Source organism: Acanthopagrus latus, chromosome 11, assembly GCF_904848185.1.
Source record: "Acanthopagrus latus isolate v.2019 chromosome 11, fAcaLat1.1, whole genome shotgun sequence".
In the NCBI taxonomy this organism is placed as follows: domain Eukaryota; kingdom Metazoa; phylum Chordata; class Actinopteri; order Spariformes; family Sparidae; genus Acanthopagrus; species Acanthopagrus latus.
Window position 1 is genome coordinate 6,083,312 of NC_051049.1, and position 22,591 is coordinate 6,105,902.

Sequence of the window (22,591 nt, forward strand, 5' to 3'; positions counted from 1 at the left end):
TTTGCACTGCTGATGTGGCAGCACAGCTAATCTCATTGTGTATATAATGATTCTAGGCTCACTTCTTTGCAGAGAGTTATTGAGATGAGAAGATTGATGCTATTCTCATGTTTGCACGTTTAAAATGAAGTTACAGACAGCAGCTGGTTAGCTTAGCATAACAACTGGAAACTCGCTAAGAAACACTTCATATCCAGGTTGTTTAAATATATGTAATTTTTTTATTTTTTAATGTTCCAATACATTTATTGCTGATCCTCTCCAACTCACCACACTCTTGATGACCTCATCCTTGCCGTCGTGCTTCTGCACCTTGAGAAGGTGGTAGCTGAAGTCGAGGATGTCGAAGCGTCTGTGTTGCCCCAGCAGGGCGATGATCATGCAGCCGGCCCAGTGGAGGCCGTCCCCGAAGCACTGCCTGTAAAACAGAAAAGAGGATGCACGAATACAGATTTGGCACTTTCAATTAAATGACAGGATGTGTCACAGATGCGTGTGCTGCTGCACTCACTCCACTGTGAATTCGTGGGCTCCCACAGGGATGCAGTACACGAACTGCATGGCACTCCAGAGGCGGTGGAACTCCACGCACTCGTCCACGTGCATCACGCCGTTGCTGGGCAGCGGCCCCCGCCAGATGGGGTCGTCCAAGAAGCCTCGCACGCGTGTGAGGATGACCTCGAACATGGACAGACCGCAGCACAGCCTCTCTTTGGTCAGGAGGTCGCCCTCACGAGCAATGGCAATTTGCTAAAAGAGAAGAGAGGCAGGAGACGCGTTTAAAGGATGCACGACCGCTCGCCCAGTCAGAGTCTTTCACTCTGATTCTGCAATGAGCACAATGGCGATTGGTGTGGTCGTACCTGTGGGGTGCCAAGGCGCTCGATCAGCGGAACCATATGCAGCGCTGTGTATTTGGCTTCCAGCCGCTTCATCTTGGCATCAAGGCGTTCTCCCTCTGGAGAGCAGAAGAAAAGCGTTGTATGATAAATTATATTGTGTGATTTTCTTGTTGTCTATGATTAAAAGCTCTGTGTGTCTCCACAACCTGATGTAGTTCCTGATGTGCCTTAGAGCTCTATTGTTGTACATAAACACACAATGAGCTGTTGCTCCTGGTTATGTGTTCCTCCATTACAATAAAAACACACTGTAGTTACATTGGGTCAGTCGAACAAAACCCGTCGCGCTGCCGTAAGTACTCACACAAGCACCGAATTTGTATAAATCTGCAGTTGGATACAGTAACCAAATGTCACGGGCACCACTTTCTATGTCCCATTACGTGAATTTTTGAGGCTGTTTAATAGGGCATGAATTGAATGGACCATAAGATCAAATGGTCGACCACAGATATAATGAAATTGAGTAGAAAGAGAAAAGCGAGTGATTTTGAACACAGCCTTGGACTTTAAAGCAGTATTTGATGAAAGAAAAACATAACCTGCCAGTAATCTTCATCAGATCTGAAAAAAAACCCTCGCTCCAAAAACCTTTTCATCATCTGAACTTCAACTGGAAATAATCAGACATTCACATCCACTTTGCATCATGACTGACCCAAATGAACAGCTCTCTCCACCTTTTATTCCCCCATTTGTTACACAGCTAATTTTCTATTTCTATAAGAGTGTGAAACACTACAGATGCCTTGCATCTCAAAGGCTGACTGTTCGTTAGATGTTTGCCAGAATGTCTATATTTAATTGAATACTACGTCTCACTTCTCCAACTGACTGCCTGGTGTTGCACTTGGACTTTAAAACATGACCATTTAAAACCACTACTGTTCACACTTCTGCCTTTAAGGTGGACAGATAGCACGTAGCATGAACTACTTCCCTCACACAAGCCGTAAACCACAGCAACACCTCTCCACATTGTAAATCAGCTACATGTTCTCTCGTGCGTTTACCTTTGACGTGGACTCTTGGCAGAATGTTCTGAAAAGGTGCAGCGTGCAGCAAATCACAAACTTCTTCCTGTGACTGACAAGGAGACAGTACAAGTCAAAATACAAAGGTGCGAAAAAACGTAAATTACATCTTAAAAATCTATGAGATTCTAATTGAGATCAGTACCAGACTCTGTTCGCTCAGCAGACAGAACAGGAGGGCGTTGCCCACTTCTCTCAGGTTCTGGAAACACACCGTCTTCAGCTCAGCGTACTCGACAATGTCCTTCAGCTGGTGGTGAAAGAATTCCAGGATACCTGAAAAGAAATACTGGCTGTCATCTCCTTCCTTATTGGATATATCGTATGTTTGCACATGCTGGTGTCTATTTGCACTGGTGATGTGACAGAACGGCTAATTTAATCTCGTCCAGGTCTGTGAAATTACACTGTTCTTCAGCAGTTTACGTGAATAAAGAGACGGAACAAAACAAGAACAAACCTCTATTTGTTCATTTACTTCATGGAGATTTGGCACAAGGTTATTCCCTGAAGCAGCTGTTCCCACAAGTGTTTATTGAGACTAATCCCACTTTCATCTGAAAGCTTCAATCAAAGCTCTGAAACAGCTGAACCAATTTTACTGTGAAGAAAACTAATGTGAAGTAACAATACTGAAGTCAAAGGCACTGCTAGATGAGCTTCTTTCATTTTCATCATTCTAGTGCAGGTAACAAGTAGAAAAAGATCTCTGAAATTACTTCGGACTGAAATCAATTTGCCAAATCTCCATGGAAACTCAATAAAAAGAGGATATCTCTTAATGCACACCTTCAAGAGTTTAATGGGCCAAATGTCTGGCCTATTGATCAGTAGAGTGCTTCATGGTCACTTACCTGGGGAACCGTACTCATGGCGGGGAAGTCTGCAGATCTTGGGCATCACCTCCATCAGGGTCTTCACATACTGCATTATGGTGCCCTGAAGCTGTACAGGAGAAGCAGAGCGAGAAGCAGCAGTTAATAGGAAACCGTGAATACAGACAGAAACACACTGATCCGACAATAAAATCAGCGAACAAAGAAAGCCACCTCTTCCGACCCCTCTTCGCTGTCACAGCAGGAACAGACTTGTGTCTCCCACACACCATCATTACTTCAACTGTCTGACTCACCAGGCTTTTCACGACCTTCAGCAGCTCCTCCATCACCACCGCGATGCCCTGGTAACCCAGAAGTCTGCACATCACCTTGATGTGCGGGGGACCGACGAAATTCCTGTAGGTGCTAAATATGCTGCTGTACGCCAGGTTCAAGGTCTACGAGCAGAGACAGGTGAAATGAAAGTGAGGATGAATACTGAACGATAAAAACATTTTTTTTTATATATATACACATTAAAGCCACTGCTTCCTCATATCCTCTCTGCTAGTAACACAGAGGCAACCTGGCCCATGTGGGTGTACATGTATTTGTAGCCACAGAAGGGCTGAGTCACTTTGTCACAGCAAACACTTCAACACGTCACCATCCAAGGGCACATCAGCAGTTTGTCAGGAAAAAACAACGTTTCTTCATAAAACACCACAGTGCTGGTATTCACAGAGAATGTGCAACAGCCACAATTTTGTTGTTCTTGGCATATATCCTTAGTATTATCCATGTTAGCATAAGGGACATCGGCCCAACAGGGCCAGGTCAAATACATTTTTCCTGAAATTGATTTTTATTAATTTTAAATAGCTCCTAACATGCTGATGTGTGCTCAAATGTTTGAGCTGCTGAGCTGTCATAATTGAAAGCTGAGGCCTCGGATCACAGACTCTGGCTCCAAATGCTGTCATGAGTGCAAGATGGCGGCCCTTGAATCCAGATTATCATCCAGCTTCATTTTCATACAGTTAGAGGAAGTGGACACACACAACGTCCATCTTGATATACATGTGACATATTTACAGGGACAATGCTAACATGCTAATTGATGGCGAGAGTCAGTATCCTGTTTGTAATCATTGCTGCAAATCTCATTGTTTTTGTAGGTATTTGGACACATTAGAGTTTTGCCCTGATGGTGGCGCTGCATAAAAATTCAGGGGATCAACAAAGTTATTGCAATTCATCCTGAGGGGAACACGAATGTCTGAACCAAGTGTCAAGGAAATCATTTTAATAGTTGATGAGACCTCTCACGCAAAACCACAAGTGTCCACTGGGTGGCACACTGGTGATGTGGGAAAAGTCAGAATCATCAAAGTCCTTGGGGGTTTTATCCTCTGAGCAACATGAATGTCTGAACAAGATTATGAGTAAAGCTGCGATGTACATTTTGACCTGCTGGTGGCGCTACATGAAAAAGCAGGCCTCACCAGGGTCATTAGGATTCAACCCCAGAGACCAGACATTTCTGGCAATCCATTCAGTACTCGTTGAGTCGATTCAGTCTGGACCAACAACTAACTGATTTCCATCCTGAGAGTCATAACAGTGGTGTGGCTGAAACAACTTGTCCCACATGAAATCATTAATAATGGACGCCACAGGGGCTCAGATGGTGTTGAGTGTACACCCCATGTGTTGAGGCTGCGTCCTCGCTGCAGCAGCAGCCCAGGGTTTAGGTCTGACCTATGGCCCTTTGCAGTGGGTCGTCTCTCTCAACCTGTTTCCGGTCATATCTCAAGCTGTCCCATCAAATAAAGCCATGAAAAGGCCAAAACAAATGGGTTCATCACCCTAAACTCAATGGCAACCTGCCTGAGTGACTGAGACACTCTGTATGCAAAAGTAGTCTTTTAGACTGAGGGTGGCGCTAGAACAAAGCTCAAGGAATGTTCAAGATGCAAAGGATACGTTTCACTACAATCAATATTAGATTTCAATTTCTTTTTTTGTACAAGTGAAAACATCTGCTCAAAGGGATCGCCGGTGTCAGGGGATCACTGGCATCATTAAGAATCATCCTCTGGGGACCTCGAATATCAGCAGTACATTTCATAACAATCTGGCCAGCAGCTGTTTACAGACTTTGCTCCGGAACAAGCTGCTGGACAGATGGATCGACCAACTGACAACATTTCAGCTCCCTCGCCACATGACATCACTAGATTTTTTTTTAATTTTTTTTTTTTTAGATAAAATGGCGTGGACAGAAGTGCCGGTGAAGGAACAATTAAAGATCGACATCACTCTGATTTTCTGTCGATGGAATAGCAGCAAAAAAACAAAACAAACAAGGACAGTTAACAGCATCAGAACAGCCAAGTTTACAACAATCACACAAAACAAACACATAATGGTCCATTTGGATGTTACTGCACTCTTTTCGAACATCCACAGGAACAGATTTCAGCTCCCTCTCTCTCCCCTGTCAGCAGAGAGTTGACGCTGCTGCTGTTGCTCTAATCCAGCAGCGCTCCCACAAGCGTGGCAGTGGCGGAGAAGACAAGGACACAGCAGTCTCGGGTCCAATCCTGAGGCTGAAAGCCCACACAGCAGCAGCCGGAGTCAGTGACAGTGGAATTAATGCTCAAAATGCCTGAATAACGGGACCACAGGACCGTTTATCAGAAACAAACACCTCAGGCACGACAGACTGGTATATTCAACACGTGCTCGCAGTGTTTTTCAGGTGAGTCTTTCATTTTATCACGCCTCGAATAGATGAACACTAATGATTTGCTAAACATGGCTCATTAACATTTAGACAAGTGTGTTCTGCAGCCATTATTGACAGCTGATGAAACAGGGTGTGTGAATGGATGCACTGGGTGAATTCTATGAAGAAAAATACAGATGTTCAAAGTGATTCGCAATTCTAAATGATCGGAAATCCACCTGAAAATGTAATTGTTTTAGTGATTTTTATGATGGTTTATCTTTTTAAAAATCTACAGTTTTGAGTAAAGATAACATAATGATTATACTTTCAAAGTGCCTTGTTCCAATGAGCACCACACACCATCTGCATTTGCTAAAAGTGAACACTTGCCGTCAATTGTTTCACATCATATTCAATTTGGTTCCATGTAAATAATTCATCACTCGAGCTCAGGAGAATTGTGCTTCAGTTTCAAATTAATTTTGAGCACTTTTAACATCTGAAAGGCTTCTATTACCCTGAAATACCCTGATCAAGACTGTGCTACCATTTTGTATTCTTGAGGCAAAAAAGCCAAATTCAAATAAATATTCCAAATAATGCTCCAGCTAATAACTGTACCGTAACCTGAGCAGTGGGTTTGCTCACGGCTGTTAGTTTGTGGCGTGTCCTATAACAGGTGACTCGACAGCACAGCTCTTCAAAAATCATTCTGCATTATTTGCTCAACATCTGTGCATACACTCACCTCCCTCCCACCACTGCACTCTGTTCCAGATAATCCTTCATACAATGCTTATTATCCTCTTATATTGGTCTTCCATTTTTCATGCTTTGTATGATGGGTAGGGTAGGTGGCCACGATATGTTTCATTAAAATGTTTAACACGATGAACTGGGAGAGTGAAGCATGGAGAGGAGGTAGTTACATGTGAATTTTTTATGTCCATAGGTGAGTCAGGAATCTGACATTTTTGCAGTTATAGCAGAGAAAGTGTGTCAGAAATCAGACACTCCAGAGACATTATTGTTATTACATCACAGTAATATGAATCATCTGTTTTGTCTCTTTTCCAGTTTGTTTTTTTCACTGTGACACTGTAATAACTGAGGAAATCCTTCATTCATATCAACCCAGCTCTGGACACACACAGTCAGACGACACACACAGCCTTGCATCATGGTGATTGTGGTCTACAACATCTCCACCACCTCAGCCAAAGTGAGCTGGCCGCCTTTTCCCGAATGCCTGGACACGTTCTACAGCGTCATGTACGACCCGAACTGGAACAGCCTCCTGATGGGCTACAAGCGCAAGAGTTTCATGCACGAGGAACGCATCCCTGTCAGTCAGACCACCACATTCCTGGCCAACCTCCTCCCACAGACCGCCTACTTCCTGTGTGTGACGTGTCAGGCGGCCAATCCGGTGCGGGAGCAGTGCCAGGTGTTCAGCACTCTGAGCGATAACAGCGATGGTCACGACCGATCTGGCTGGGAGCTCGCCATGGGCGTCTGGCTGACCTGCTGCATCTTGCTCCTGGTCATCGCTGGCATCCTGTTGTGGGGATGTCTCAACACCATCTGCACCATGCCCGGTCGGCCCGCCGACGGATGCCACGTGGCGGCCAACTCAAATCACCAAGAAGTATCCGGATCTGGGCGCATCTACACCCCAACCAGTGGCAGCGACGACAACGCCAAACATGCCACCGTCATGCAAGGCCCCCACCTCTCAGCGCCGACCACCAACCATGTAATTACCCAAGACCATGAGCTGAGGACACTCGCTAAGCTGTCTGGCAGTGAACCAGCGTGAACGCACAGGATTGAGGTCATCACAGCAACATTGTGCCAGGACTGAATTGTCACACTGAGTATTATTATCCACTGATGAAATCTACGTAGCCCCGGGGGTGTCAAAAATGAATACTTTTCTAATTAATTCATTTTCTCGATTTACTACTCTGTGCTCTAGATTGAGTAAAGTGCTGAGAACAAACATCTGAGAGGGAAGAATAAATATTTTGTTTTTCATGACACCTCTTTTACATCCTAATCGTGTCCAGGATGTTTTACTAATGCAACGCCGACAATTTATCCTGTCTGTATAAATTTGTACAAACAAACTATCTAAATTCTTTTTCCATGTACCTTGACATTTAATGTACTGTTTTCCAGCATGATGCCCGTGTATGTGATCTACAGATGTGTGTATATGTCTAACGTGTAGTGGATGTTCTTGGCTTCAACACACCGACTGAAGAGAGGTCATACACAGCCAGCCAGGCCGCGGCAGAGAACAATAATGATGGAACACAAGAAAATAAAGTGACTGACTAAGACGAGTGTGCTGACCTTTGAGCCGTACAAGTAATGGGGCTGAGCGTTGGGTGGCTTGTCCCTCTGGAACTCCTGAGAGAAGGGCAGGACAGTGCGCACAAACCTGAACACGAGGATAAGAAACTCATCATACATACGTAACACATGAGTAACCCAACATCACACACACACACACATATATATGGGTTTCATCCCTCAGTGTTGCAGATTTCTCATTTGAGATACAAGCGAGTTGAGAGCAGAAATAAATTGTGTCAGACACAAACACTGACCATGAAACGTCTGTGGCTTAAACAACAGCCTGACAAGTTCAACAGTGTTGGAAGCAGACTCTACGGATGCTGTTACTGCTGATTTCAAAAGACTCCCACTGAGAGAGGCCTCCTTTTCATCCATTTATTATAAGGTTTCGCCTGCTGCAACCAGGAATCTGATCCCACAGCACATAAGAAAAGAGATGACACAGTTTTCGTAGAACTGGGAGCTTTATGGTTGTTTCCAACTGTAGTTAACACTGGAACTTCATTACTTGGTTGTAGAGCTTTTAATAACATCAGGGCCAAAACAAGCAAGGCTTCGCTGACAAAAGACATTGTTGAAGTCTTTATTACATTTGCTACTTGCTCAGTGCCAGATTAAGCTGTTGTGAGGACCTTGGACTAATATTTGTCTTTGGGCCCCTGTTGACCTTAACTGTATGGCAGCATCATTATTTCCCCAGACAGCTACAAAACCAACAAGTACTCTAGAGCTTGAGATTCAGCTTGTTTCAACAAGCTGATCAACTAAAAAGGGGAATCATTTTGCAATCCACCGAAGGTTTAACTTTAAATTCACCATTTATGAATGGTGGTTATTATAAAGTGTAACAATCATTTCTGTCTTTCACAATTAAGTCAATATTTTCAGGTTTTGTAGTTACTTTATACTTGGCTGGACAAGGTTATAATAATTTACATTAACTTTGGGAATTAGGAAATTGAGATCAGCATTTATCCCCATTTCTTTTACCTTGAGATTTCAGAAACCATAATCAGCATTTTCACTTGTTTCTGACATTTCACACACTAAATATTTTATCAATTACAGCTGAATTTAAGTTTCAGCTGTACAGCACTATTGCTACCTTGCTCAGGGTTTGAGTACAATAATATATCTTGACACAGGACTCCTCTACAGGACGAATACCACACGATTAGGTGATAAACAAATTACGCAAATTACAAACAACCAAATATATCAGGAGTGAACCTGAGCAGGAGTGTTTTGCCTCCTGGATGTCTGAGGCCCTGGGGAAGTTACTCACCATCCAGCCTTGACTCCTGGGGATGCTAGTTACGTGCATTTACATTCAAATGTATGTTTTGAAATCTGGGTTTATTATTCCAACGTTTCCCTGAATCACCACTGACTATAATGGCAGCATGCGGACAAGAATTTGTGTTTGCAAATATTTGGCTTGATAGCTATTTTCTATTTTATCTGGAGTGTAGGAGTAAAGTAGCTGAGAAGCTAATCACCGGTGCAGGGAAAGGACTGTCACAGTATTGATAACAGCAGATCGTGACTCCAACACACCTGTTGGTGGAGCCATTGTAGCAGTAGTTGGGCAAGAAGTCATAATTGAGCTCCCAGAAGACGTGCAGCGTTATCCTGCCGTAGGGCGCCGACACGTTGTGGTTGGCCTCACGGAACATGGCGTCCATGCTGTCCAGCGTCAAGTACTTACTGAGGAGCTTGTGTGTCAAGCGGTTGATGTCCAGAAGACCTTCCAGTTCCTTTAACAAAATAATACACAAAAAATGGTCTACAGCTGTACACAAATACATGTGATATAAAATTCAAAAAAGCAGACACAGATATACTCATGGAATAAGAGAGGATGTTGTGTATTAATGAAGATTCAAATGAATATACCATGATAGAGGTGAGGTCCTCACTCTCGAAGCGATTGATGGCCAGCTCTAGAGACTTGTGAAGGGCAGCTGAAACCCTCTGAGTGATGAGTCTGTTCAGATCAATGGAGCGGCCTAGAAGCTGAGATTCACAACCGCTCAGTGAGGCCAACATAACATGACACCAATATAATGATTGTGGCAGTACAGATTATCCTAAACGTATGATTGGTGCGGTTAATACCTGGACGTGGCGTTGCTTCAGAAGTGTCTCGTAGCGGTTGGACGCCGGCCAGGGAATGTTGGCCCCTTGATTCTTGCAGTCGGCTCTTAAACGTTTGTCAAGCAGAAGACTGAGGAGTTGGAATAAAGAGAGAAGTAACATTAATTGTACGGGTTGTTTTCCAGAAAGGTGTGATTCTGTTTTTCAAACAATATCTACTGGAATTAAGCTAATTACATCTAAAGTTCACACAATAATATAATTATCCATTGTTTTTTGCCAGCTATGTCAACTGTTTTGCATTATTTTTAGCCAACTGCTAAAGAAGAAAGAAAAGGACATTTCACCCACCTTCCAGCTAGGATCTTGTAGTAGGCAAATATTTGATCAGCCAGCTTGTAGACAAACTGATCAAAGCACAGGTTCACCTGAAATAACAGAAGAGGTTCAGATGAATGTGTTTGTTTGAGAATACATGTTTCAATCTGTGACAATCATCTTAACAGAGAAGAAAATATCTACAATAGAACATTTTCTTCACAATTTTCAAAAAGCTGCTCTTGCATAAAAAAAACATCTAAAACCTGATTTAGTACATTGTTATATTTTTATTATTCAGAGGCAACATGGTTAATTCACCATCTGGTGGTTTAGTAAGATAAATAATCGTTTTAATTGGTTTTGCCAACAAGGGGAAACAGGTGTGAGTCCACAAAATGTTGCTCACTTTTATTAACATCTCAACTCAATTCTATTAGAGCTGAGATGAGCAATGCTTGTACGTAAGCCTGCAGTCCTCAGCCTTCAATTTCAGCTCTATGTACTGCACAAACACGCCTTCCGAGCTTTTTTGTTACCACATAATGACTAGAACCACACTGTAATAATAGCACAATGGGCTAAGAGTAGATAAGGAAAACACACACTTAGAACAGAGACAGCAGAAGCGCACAGTTCTTATAAAAAGATGAGACTCTGCGTTGCCTCTCTATCACATCAAATCATCCACCATATGTTTAATTACCTCAGCCTCTATTTCATCATAGAGGAACTGCTTCCTGAATTTGGTCAGGGCATAGTTTGCACTGTCGTTGTACAAGTCCAGGGGGTAGAGCACATACCTGAAGGGGGTTAAAGCAAAATGTTTTACTCATTTTACTGAGACAGGAGGAGGCCTTCTTAATGGTTTATATATATTGCTGAAACTGGAAACTGTAGGAGGATACAAAAAGAGGAGGAAATAAAACATCTATCTATCTATCTATCTATCTATCTATCTATCGATAGATAGATAGATAGATAGATAGATAGATAGATAGATAGATAGATAGATAGATAGAGTCATGACTCATTTCTGTCTTTTCAGACTTAAGTTTGAGTCAACATATCAGCATTTCCAGTCTGAAAAGTCCTTGAAATGAACCTCTGCATTTATAAATGTGATTAACATAAGTGAGTTTGCTGCACAGCTTATCTCTCCATGTGCAGAACAGGAAAAGCATCACTCTTCTTGTGCACTGTAAAGTAAACTCCCAAAGTATCAAGACAGAAATGTATCTGGGTTCCATAAAGAGTTTCCTGTCAATATCAAATATCTATACGGTTGAAATGCAGACTTTTGAGGCAGTTTTGGGTGAACATTTGAAGAATTACAGCATCATGGTTCATGCCAGTTGATGTGCTTAATGGCTTATGTAAAACCTGCCTCGTATCAACATAATCCTGCAGCAAAGATTTAAAACAGACATGAAAACATTCACGGTTAATCCCAATTTTTTTTTTTAGGATTTTACCCAGGGTACTTTTTGAAAACACAAGATAAGAAGAAACGATCGCTGCAATGCTGGATGCCTGTGGCAAGTCTTACCACTAATAATCTCACGTAGCCAGAACTCAAAATTAAAGCATTAAATTTGGTTAGAAAAAGGTAAAAGACACAGTGTGGCATCTAAGAACTTCCAACCCCCTGAATGACACCTAGAATTCTTTTGTTCAATAATGGGAACAATCAATGATGTATCTTCTGGGCACCGGCAGTTTAAACACTGACTTGCTGCTTCTCAATATTCAAAGTCACTCCATCCCAAAGTTACAGTTTCTCCAGACTTGGGGGAGCAGCGCTTGATGAATGATTCATACTGATTAGTACAATCATGCAGAGCTAGTACAAGCATTTGAACAGCTCCCAGAGAGACTAACAATTAAAATGTCTGTATGTCTTAAAAAGTGACTTGATAGGACTCTGAGGGGGAATATCAGCAGAGCAGCAGCAGATTCACTGCTCCATCTGTTTTCACTGGGTGCCTTCAGGCACAGTATGGAGTGTAGGTCACCCACATTTCAGCAGCACTCAGAGTCCAAACCACAATTTCTGTAGTTATGTGCGTAAGATGAAAAAAAAAAATAGACTTGCACTTCCGGCACATGCAGAGCAGCATGACAGCTGTGACATAGTCTGTGTAGATCAGTATATTGATTAAAACAGAAGTGTTTGGACATCGCTAAAAACGTGACTAAACACTTCCTGTAGTAACTTCTTTTGGACAGTGTGAAACTGTTTCACCACAATGGTTTTTATCACAGGAAACAACAGAGATAGTTTGTGCACTCCTTACTCCATCATGGACGCTTCCTTTGTCTCCAGGATGTGGTCAGTGAGGATCCAGGGCATGGACATTTCAATGGGGAACTGGATCCTGCGGCCCATTGTGAGCTCAAGGAAGAACTCCCTGAACCAGAGCTGGGAAAGATCACAACACTGCTGCAAGGTCTCTGCAAAAGAAAGAGAGGACAAAGTAGGTTTTTCTGTTGGAGTAGTTTGCTGCAGTTACACAGCTTCAGGGTCACACTTATATTTATTTTCTTACCACTGAAGTTCAGCAGATGGGTGTAAAAGAAGGACTCGCGGTGAAACTTCTCAATGTCCATGATGGTGGGGCCTTCGAGACTGCTGCGCAGAGTCTTCTTAGAGCCGCTTTTGTCTGCGATCAGAGACTCCAGCATGGTCCTCACCATGTAGAGCTGCATGTTATAGAGAAGTAGCAAGAAAACATTGTAGAGTGGAATCTTTGCAAGTGCAGTCTTATTAGTGTTGGCACCCTGGTGGTTTCACGAGCTACATCTCCCTCAGACACCACGCATCTTTCAAGATGCGAGAATTCTGATCTCATTACATGTGTGAGGCTTGTAGAAAAGCTCTTTTCTCTGTCGTACCTCATTAAAAAGAAAGTTTATGAAAAAATGTCCTCTTGATTATTTTCTGGTCTTTCCACCACAGCATCAGTCTGGAGGCTGCAGTGCATTTTCCCTCCGGCTATCAAACAAAACATGCTGAATGCAGCAGAACCATATTCATCTCTATCTCTTACAAACCAAAACACGAGAGTTCAAATCTGTTGTTCCCAGCTAGATAAACACAGAAGGTGACAGTTTAGCTGAGCTTTGCTGCGCCGTGCTGCACCTGGAAAACAGATTACTTCTTGGAACTGAGCTCTAAGCTGCTAAATCTGTGTGGTTTATGTAACATAAGGGATGCTACTACCAAATAACATACGACATAATTGCACAGATGATTACTATTCAGCACTGCATTTGATTTACATGAGAAGTAAGGCTCATCAGCATTCATTCACACATGAAGTGGAGAGACAACAATGCAGAATACAGAACAGGCTGGTTTATGAGGCAGCGCAACCCTGCCTGAGATCGTCTCGCCTCATATTATCCAGTGATGAGTGATTCATCTTTAACATGACACGTTGCAGACCTGAGCTGAAATCTTGAGTGCTACAGGGGCTGTTTGAGCTTCACAAGCCTGATTAATGTGGATTTGCAGCAGCCTGGGTCACAGTGTGTGTGGAGGTGTGGGAAAAGGATAACAAGAGGGAAACATTAAAGCGAGTTGCAGTGAAGAATGGAGGCCAGACCTGTGTAGTGGAGGGCCCCACTGCACGGCGAGGAACCTTGATATCGAAGCCACCCTTAGGATCTTTTTCTCCGCGGAGGGCGGGGTCGTTGTGGGGCTCCCGGCCGGTCTCCCAGTCACACACCGTTTTCCGGATGGCCTGGAGGACGCTGCAGTGACAGGACAATTCAAAAACCGTCAAGAGTTTTCATGCACTACAACTGCAACAGCTTCCCACGTTAGTTATGAATGTGATAAAGTACAGAATATTGTTGCTCTGATACATTTGCCACAAGGTCGACGCAGACCGGTGAGTTGAGGAATTTACTGAAGTATCAGGGACATCTGCAGGAAAACAGATTCGTCATCACATCCAAAATAACCACATTTCCAATAGCAACATGATTATGTATGGTTATGACAGAAGCAGTATTTCATAGTTCAGATTTTGTACGTTCATGACAACAGATTTCTCAATTAAACCAGCAATTACTGAAATGTCTGAAGCAAGACATGTTACCTTTTAAATGAATGGTGAACATTATCATGACTAGACGTTGTGTTTCTGTCCTTTTGACAAAGGTAAGTTCAACATTCACTCTCCTTTAACCTCTGCTTTGCTCTCCGACAGCCCAGGTTTAATAGCTGGTTGCTTCAGCTGTGATAAGCTCTACTGTGTTCGCCAGCTGGCTGCTAACTTTAGCTGCTGTTTGTTTCTAGGAAGCAGGCATACAGTAGGTGGAAGGATTTACAGCTTCTACCCTCAAAAAACACTGCCTGCTTTGACCATGAACAGTGCCAACAAATGCGATATATGGAGCTATGGGTGATATTACTGTGTTGACGCAACAACATTAGTTTGAGTGTTGTGTGTTTTTGCACCTGTGATACCATTACTTGAGTCATTTACAGTGACGCATACCTCTGGATGACATTCTTCTTCTTCTTGATCGCCTGTCGCAGGGGGTCACGCAGGGTGACTTGAGCAAAGTCCTGCAGAGCCGAGTAGATGGTGTGGCGGATGGCGTGATTGAACACACTCTCCATGCGTCCCATCAGCACCTGTAGTCCCTTTATCATTGCCATCACCTGACGAAAGCACAACAGTTAATTCAGTGACAAGATTACGAGTAGACTGAACAACATACAAGTGTTTGATGAAGACATAACTGACCTCCACAAGGGCAAATTTCTCCTCGCTGGTGTAGTTGTATCTGGTGGCTCTCTCGTACTCCTCAGCGTTGTCAGGACACTCTTTGTTAGAGTATTTGTCAGTCGGATGAACCAGTTTCCAGGAGTACTGCGAGGAAATAAGTTTTAAAAAGATGTAACCAAGTAATACATAAAATGATATACAAATCAGGGATTATTGTGTGATTGATTAAAGGTCACATATTTACAACAAGAAATATAAAGTAATCAATACGATCCCAACTATATCTTCGAACGGCCTGTGCCTCCTCACCACTTCCATGACGTGAGCGCTCCACTGGGAGAGCAGCTGCATGCCCTGCAGGGCCAAGTCGAACAGCTTCCTGTACTCTGCATCCGTCTTTTGGGCCTCCTGACGCCCTGATCCGGTCACCACCTACATGGACATACATGAACACACTTTTAGATACAGACTGTTATTGACCCAAACAGGATTCAGTCAACTTTCAAACATGCATGTAGTAAAAAAAAAAAAATCCACTCGCGCAGATGGCGTTTCTGTTCTGCTCTCAAAGAGCTTCCCCCGGCTTGGTGTCCCGTTCTCCAGCAGTCAGTGGATTCAAACATTCTCCATCTTCAAAATCCCAATAGTTAAGAAACCTTGTCCTGTGGCCCTGACTTCCATTGTCATAAAAAGCTTTGAAAAATACATGTTGTCTGCGCTCAAGGCAGAGGTCAGCTTGTTACTTGATCATGGCCCTGTGGTCATACATGACACGCACATTAATCAGGTCTGCTCATACAAGAACCTTGGCGTTCATTTGGACAACAGTTTAAGCTAGAAGGAACATCGTGGATGGTGTGACCATGAAGGTGATGGTGAGGAATAAACACCAGCTCCTTTAGTCAATATATGACCAGTCTATTCTCAGGCAAGCTCAGAGGATATTGGTCAACATATCGTGCCTTGTCATATCGGAAAATGCTGACTTACTTCGAGGTTAGTGGGGATAATTGGTTAGGGACTTAATAAAATGTCAGGACGAGAAAAAAAGATGTGATCATTAAAAATCTCTTCCTCTTTCAAGGCGTTTCTGCATCAACAATTTCTGATCCAGAAGTCAGTCAGCTAAACTTGCATCTGAGTCACTCGGGGTTGTGTATCCTGAAAAATCCATTGGGGCAAGACATCTGCTGATAAGCTTGTTACATCACCACCGGGAGCTCACATGTCCCCTCACATACGAAAGAGCTCTTAAGGCCTACTTGTAAAGAAGATTGTGAAAACAGCCAGGTGGTGGATTCTTTTTCCAATAGCCCCAAATCAGAGGTAATGTTATGCATAGAATGCTCTCATCCACGCTTCAAAGACAATCTAACACCTCGCTGATGAAACAGTTTCCACCTAAGCCATACCTGGGTGTCTAACTTTAAGCCCTATGGAATTCCATACTAACCTCACTGTTGCTATAGCGAGCAAGCTCCGAGATGAAGCGCATGTGATCCTCGCGGATCTGAATCATCTGCTCGCAGATGTTGTACTGAGGGCTGCTGGATATAGATGTGCAAGTCCACCTACGTGGGAGAGACAGAGGGGAGAAGCAGAGTGAGGAACACAGAGATACATTCATAATCAAAAAAGATATGTAAATAATGACAGGAAGAAAACCAGACAGGGGACCAACGGAGCAGAAGAAGAGCGAGCAGGACACAATTTGAATGCAGGATAAGGCGAGACACGGTGCCATGAGGGTGACATGTGTCTGATATCAAAGTGGCTACACAGACAGTCCTTGTTATCAAGATAAACTGATTGTTAGTTTTAGACTCTTAAGGGAGGAATTTGTTATTGAGATAGATAATATTGAGACAGATTCCTCTTTAGCCTGATTTCTTTAGGTGTGAAGTTTTAAATAAAAGAAAGGCATAAGATAATTATACTTTTATTTGTTATGCATTTAAGAGTCACACTGAAAGGTAACTGCCTAGAAAAATAAACAGGCATCTCAAGATAAACATTTTTAGTATGAGGATGTGATGATCTTTCACTGAGGTACAACTGTCAAAAATCAATTAAATGTAATTGAGTCTCTAAAGCTGCACTATGCACTATGTTAACATTTTGTTTTTGTAAACATTAGAGCAAAACAGGCGTACATAAAGATACATGGTGCTCCTTCAAGAGAAATGAGAGCATCAAAATGCTAACGTGCTCTAATGAAAATAAGGATGAAAAAGTGCTGATGTCAAGCAAGCATACTGTTAAACATGTTCTCTAGATTAGCGTGATGTTAAATGATGATAAACATTAAAGAGCAGAAACCTTTTAGCTTAAGCTTTTAACATTATGGTGAAATAAGAAGTTTATATTAGAAGATAATCCTGACGTAATCATGATTTATTATACTATTTTATCTTTCAGTGGCACATCCTGATCATTGTGTGTGATTTCCTCCCACCTGGATTTGTTCTCTTCAAAGTGGGCACTGGTCTTGATGTAACGAGACAACTCAATCTGCATGTCACCGAACAGAGGGACCACCTGGAGTTGCTGTGAATGGCAACGACATAGATTTGCATTATTATCATATCAAAAGGGTTTGTGCTCAGAATAAAATGGCTTCCTCAATGAAAAGGTAAAACAAATTAAAAGAATGGTTCAAACAAACTCATTAAAAAAATGTTAATTGGATTATAGTGGACAAAGAGCTAACGGACAGATTCAGAGGGTCCAAATGAAAATCCTGAAAAATACAAGCAACTGTTCTCCATCACAACATGTAAAAAGCATGTCGAGAATATTTTAAGTCATTTTCTCTTGGATAACATAAAAAAAAAAAATCATATAAACTCAGCAGCCATTATAATCAAGGACCCCACTCCATGGATACTATATTCCATATTTAGGGCTAGTTGGGGTTTTAAATCTGTGATTTCATTGTAAAATGAGCTTATAATGGCAATAAAATGAATTCTATTCTATTCTAAACTGTGAAATCTGCTCTAGAGTGGTGAATGTGTTCATGTGCCCATATCTACCACATGCACATACCTTGAAAAACTTGTCAATCTTGGTCAGGTTGATTCTCTTTTTGGCATCTAGTTTGTAGATGTTGCTGCTGTTTCCGTCCATAAGGTACAAGCCAAACCCCATTACCTATGAAGTGGTTACATACAGAATGTCATTTACAGTCAACAGTGCTCCAGTAAATTGTTTCCAATGATGGGATCACGGCGTCAATTGTTTACCAAACGTCAGCTGCAGGCCTCTACTTACTTTGAGCAGCATGTGTTTCTCACTGGGAGTCAGGTACATCTTGTTCTCGTAGTAATCCACGCACAGGTTGACGATGTCCGCCAGCAGTTCTTCATATCCATTAATCACTTCAAGCTGCTGCTGCAAAGACTGACGGACAGTACAGAACACAAGATTGAATATTAAATTTTCCGTGCTGTTACTCAGGCAGTTCATTTACTTTCCTGATTTCAATATTCTCTGTAGTTTCTTGGCCTTGATTCACCTCTGAATTGTTATTTACATTCTGATCCTAACAAAGCAAGATAATACTGAGGAACATCATTCTGTGGCTTTTATATTATTCCTGAGAAAACTGCCAAGAGTTATCATAAAAACATTCATGGACATTTTTTGGAAGGCTGTGTATTTTTGCATCTGTTCCAGACTTTCATTAAGCTCAACAAACCAACAGCAACACCGCTGTTGAGCCTTTTTAAGTCAAAATGATCAACTGGTAATAATGTCAAAGTAACAGTAAGATGCACTTCTGACCAACCTGTGTGATTTTGTTGTGGTTTGCCAGGAACATGGACAAATTCTGAGACTCCTGGATGGATGATGGCTCAGACATTTTTCTGAGGAACTGAGCAGCTCTGGGCAAAGGCAAGAAACAGACTTTAATTAAAAAATCAACACCAAGCAAAACTAAGCAGAACTGTGAAGCAAACATCCCTATGGGGGATGAAGAGGCACCGAGCGAGAGACGTGAGGCATCATGACTCAAACACATCTAAACACGCAGATGAGATATGCATATTTTTAGATCCAGTGTGACTTTGCCCGTTGCAAATAACAGCTTGAAATCATAGAAAGAAGGGGCTCCTTATTAGTGCAGAACTAGCCTAAGAATTAACATGTTTTTAGGAGTTCTTCATTATCAGCGTAATCCAGTGACAGTTGTCTGTACATCCATGGGACACGACTAACAGGAACTGCTGAAAGCTAATTTAGCATTCTTTATCATGCCGATTTGCCAAGAAAACAAGGCAACATTACACTTTATGTTGACATCCCTTAAACTATAGGAATTATAGTAGTACAGAGTCCAAAACTTAGATGAAGATAAGACAGATATTTAAAACTCTCTCTGTGATTAAACCGGAACTCAATACTACAAAAGTCAAAGGTTAGGGGTGTCACACTTTTGACACCTCTGGTCTGACTCATGCTGTTAAAGAACACACAGAATCATGGGTGTTGAGTGATGCTGCCATCTAGTGTCTGTCATCACATTCAACTGTGTGAATTCACACAGTAGGCTGTAACTTCCTTGATACCTTTTGTAGGCGGAGTGGTCGTTCTTGACGCTGCACTTCATGTTCTTGAGCTCGTCCAGCACAGCGAACATGTTGATGAACTTCCCGAGTGTGAGCAGGTAGGCCTCGGAGACAAAGTCTTTCCTGCGCTCGGTGTGACACAGGCGACGGACTTCTCCGCAGAAACGGTCGATCGCTGTGCGCTGCAAGACAGAAAGAGGAGAGAAAAGATCAGGTGTTTGTGCTTTTTCTTGACCCAGCCTACATGTAGCCAACAGTCCAAGCTAAACTGAGATTGTAAATTACCTGAAAGTACATGAAATTCATCAGCTTGGTGACTTCGGGCTCCAGGACCTCCACTGTCTTCTCATAGATCTCCACTCTGTTGGGTTGTTCGTTGCATTTCACCTAAAAGAGCAACAATATTGAAGATAAGAAAAAGCCTCTGGAGCTTTGGGATATTATTATATAACATAAGGGTTGCACCTAACAATTCATTATTTTTATAGAGAATATTTTCTGGATTAACTGTTTCATCTTTAATATGACAAAGTTGTTATAAAAGCACATTACAATTACAATTTCCCAGAGATACTGAATTTGCAGTGAAATATGGAAAAGAGGCCGTTCACATCTGGTATAAACACACGTGTTGAGTGATCCAATCATAAGTTGACGGCTTTTAGCTCATAAAATACATCTCAACGTTCGTCTCGACTGTCCTCTTGTGATCGGATCTCACTTCCCAGCTCTATATGAAAAATACATCTAACATTCCTCCATCGAATGAAATATCTTCATGTTCAACATTAGCAATATTCATGAATCTGTTGTAGGCAGCATTTCACATGGTTTATGAAGTTCCTCCTAACACAACAAGTCTCAAAATACAGCACTTTTTTAGGGAGTCTGTCAACTTTATGCTCAGACAACAAAGAAGTCTTATCTTCATTAGTTACTGTTGACTACATTTATAGATTTAGACATGTTTACCATCAATATGTTATATTCTTTCTTGAAATCAGTTGAAACAGTGTGTTAAGACAGCTGCTAGGATGTTCGATGCACTTTAAAAAGGGAAGCAGACCTTTAGACATGACAAGTTGGTACAGCGATGTCGCACTTTTGACAAGAAAAAGGAACGTCTTGTTTTGTAACTACTGCCAAATTTACAATTTGTTAAGTTCACACAACTCTTAAAATAACATGACCTATGAGGGAGTCTGTGTTCCTTCAGCATGGCCCCAGACACATGACTGTTTAAATCACTACTTAAAGAATGTCAGGGCGGATAATGATGCCAAACGGGAAAACCCTCAAAGATTGTCTTCGGATCCTCAAACCTTACAAGCTGGAGTGATAAAAATTGTTGTCATATTTGATGTGAAAAAACACTAAGATGTTTTTCAAAAAAAGTTAGGCTATGGACAACATACACACACACACACACACACACACACACACACACACACACACACACACACACACACACACACACACACACACACACAAACACACACACACAAAATAACCCTGTTACCTGTGGTATTGCACGTGAGCAGCTCCTCCAGGTGTAGAGCATGATGGCGTACCCCTGCCCCTCCTCCAGCATCTCATTCTGATTCAACAAACACAACCAATCAGCCACATTGATAAATACACCTCAAGTCATCTTCACTGAAAAAAAAAAACATCTACACTTGTGTTATACAAGCTAAATCAAGACACAGAACAACACACATACGATACAGGAGGTCTACAACATACACGCACCACTGCCTCTTTTCTAAGTCTTTTATTCCCACTGGGTGGAGGGGAGGTGCACATGCCCTCCCTCCACACAAAGTGCTGTTTGATTCAGACCCTAGGCAATTATCCCTCACTAATTAGACACAAAGCCCTACTATTCCTGTTAGGAGATGGTCCAAAGCATCCGATTGTCCCCGGGCCATTTGCTCCTGGGCCTGGATCCTAGGAGCTGCCTGCTAGACAATACCAAATGCTCTGGTGAGACAGACGAGTCCCTTACCAGATCCGGTTCACAGCAAGCCTTTGACCCAATTCTGCTCAATTCATTTTTTTCCTACCAAGTCATTAGCGAGGTGAAAGAGGACTGACACTAAAAAAAAAGAATCGCTAAGATGTGTTTTCCCCTTGAAATGTGAGCCTCCAACTGTACCATGCTGGAGTGGACGGTGGCCTGCTCGATGTATCTGGCGATGCCGGTGACAAAGGCATTTCGGTCCTCAAAGTTGGTGTTGAAGTTCGGCTGTGGGAAGATGAAAAAATTATGATTACAACACAAATGACACCAGTACAGACACATGTAACAGGCAGATACATCATGATTACCATACTATCATAACTGACTCATCTTAACCCAAAACAATCTGCATCCATCACGTCTATATTTTTATTGCATTCATGTGCATGAAATTCTGTTTAACATCCTCCCACCAACACATTCTTTTCCTGTTAGAGTTTTTTTTGTAGCACTCAAAACAAGATTTTATCTCAAGACGTTCTCAGAAGAGAAACTCAGTATCGCTTCAGATCATGTTCATGCACGTGACTCATTTTGTTTGTGGCTTTATGTGTTGTTTTTCATTGCAGATCAACTTTAACAGAGTATTATGTATTTCATTTAGGGCTTGTCTTTTCTATGCAAATGCTCATGTATGTTCTGATCTTTACAGGATCGTATGGCCTTTACAGGGATTTTAATATCAGAAAGCATTTATGGGGTTTTGGATGGGGGAAAGATGAAGGAAGTTTCACTGCTATCCATCATCTGTTGTCATGGTGCTCAATTTCTTTAGAGGAAGAACAACAGTTTGTTTAGCATCAGTTTGTTCATCCCCCACAACAGAAATAGTCCAATAAAAACTTAGTCACACAAATAAAATGTAAGTTCCCTAATGACCTTCAAAATGATTATGTAATGTTAACAACCAAAGTTAGTATGAATGACTGTGTGTCTCACAGCACAAAGTAACAGCAGAGAAGATTAATTATTGGACAACAGCAGAACT

General features: G+C 42.1%; 2 protein-coding genes across 4 annotated transcripts in view; one reads left to right on the forward strand and one right to left on the reverse strand.

Moving 5' to 3' along the window:
• cyfip1 (cytoplasmic FMR1 interacting protein 1) overlaps nt 1-22,591 on the reverse strand; it is a 29,425-nt gene that overhangs the window by 896 nt on the left and 5,938 nt on the right. For both annotated transcript variants that reach the window (XM_037114816.1, XM_037114815.1), the window contains 28 exons: nt 21,739-21,828; nt 21,100-21,177; nt 19,866-19,967; nt 19,581-19,762; nt 18,800-18,896; nt 18,283-18,411; nt 18,058-18,162; nt 17,465-17,556; nt 16,463-16,580; nt 15,319-15,441; nt 15,028-15,153; nt 14,776-14,942; nt 13,876-14,023; nt 12,817-12,970; nt 12,565-12,721; nt 10,974-11,070; nt 10,301-10,377; nt 9,971-10,079; nt 9,749-9,868; nt 9,410-9,609; nt 7,847-7,934; nt 3,069-3,212; nt 2,791-2,881; nt 2,082-2,212; nt 1,916-1,988; nt 864-958; nt 512-750; nt 271-418 (listed from right to left, as the gene is read on the reverse strand). In XM_037114816.1, coding sequence (XP_036970711.1) covers nt 271-418; nt 512-750; nt 864-958; nt 1,916-1,988; nt 2,082-2,212; nt 2,791-2,881; nt 3,069-3,212; nt 7,847-7,934; nt 9,410-9,609; nt 9,749-9,868; nt 9,971-10,079; nt 10,301-10,377; nt 10,974-11,070; nt 12,565-12,721; nt 12,817-12,970; nt 13,876-14,023; nt 14,776-14,942; nt 15,028-15,153; nt 15,319-15,441; nt 16,463-16,580; nt 17,465-17,556; nt 18,058-18,162; nt 18,283-18,411; nt 18,800-18,896; nt 19,581-19,762; nt 19,866-19,967; nt 21,100-21,177; nt 21,739-21,828 — 3,480 coding nt within the window. The remainder of the gene's footprint in view (nt 1-270; nt 419-511; nt 751-863; nt 959-1,915; nt 1,989-2,081; nt 2,213-2,790; nt 2,882-3,068; nt 3,213-7,846; nt 7,935-9,409; nt 9,610-9,748; nt 9,869-9,970; nt 10,080-10,300; nt 10,378-10,973; nt 11,071-12,564; nt 12,722-12,816; nt 12,971-13,875; nt 14,024-14,775; nt 14,943-15,027; nt 15,154-15,318; nt 15,442-16,462; nt 16,581-17,464; nt 17,557-18,057; nt 18,163-18,282; nt 18,412-18,799; nt 18,897-19,580; nt 19,763-19,865; nt 19,968-21,099; nt 21,178-21,738; nt 21,829-22,591) is intronic.
• On the forward strand, nt 3,222-7,834 carry LOC119028619 (fibronectin type III domain-containing protein 9). Of its 2 annotated transcripts, none has more exons than XM_037114819.1 (2): nt 3,222-5,518; nt 6,566-7,834. In XM_037114819.1, the coding sequence occupies exon 2, from the start codon at nt 6,669-6,671 to the stop codon at nt 7,305-7,307; it is 639 nt and encodes a 212-aa protein (XP_036970714.1). In that variant the 5' UTR covers nt 3,222-5,518; nt 6,566-6,668; the 3' UTR covers nt 7,308-7,834. The 2 variants fall into 2 exon arrangements, with proteins under 2 accessions (XP_036970714.1, XP_036970715.1); XM_037114820.1 differs by having other exon boundaries at nt 6,627-7,834.

What these genes read in the sequence shown, in the direction of transcription:
- LOC119028619 (XM_037114819.1), top strand. Translation starts at nt 6,669, where the DNA reads ATGGTGATTGTGGTCTACAACATCTCCACCACCTCAGCCAAAGTGAGC.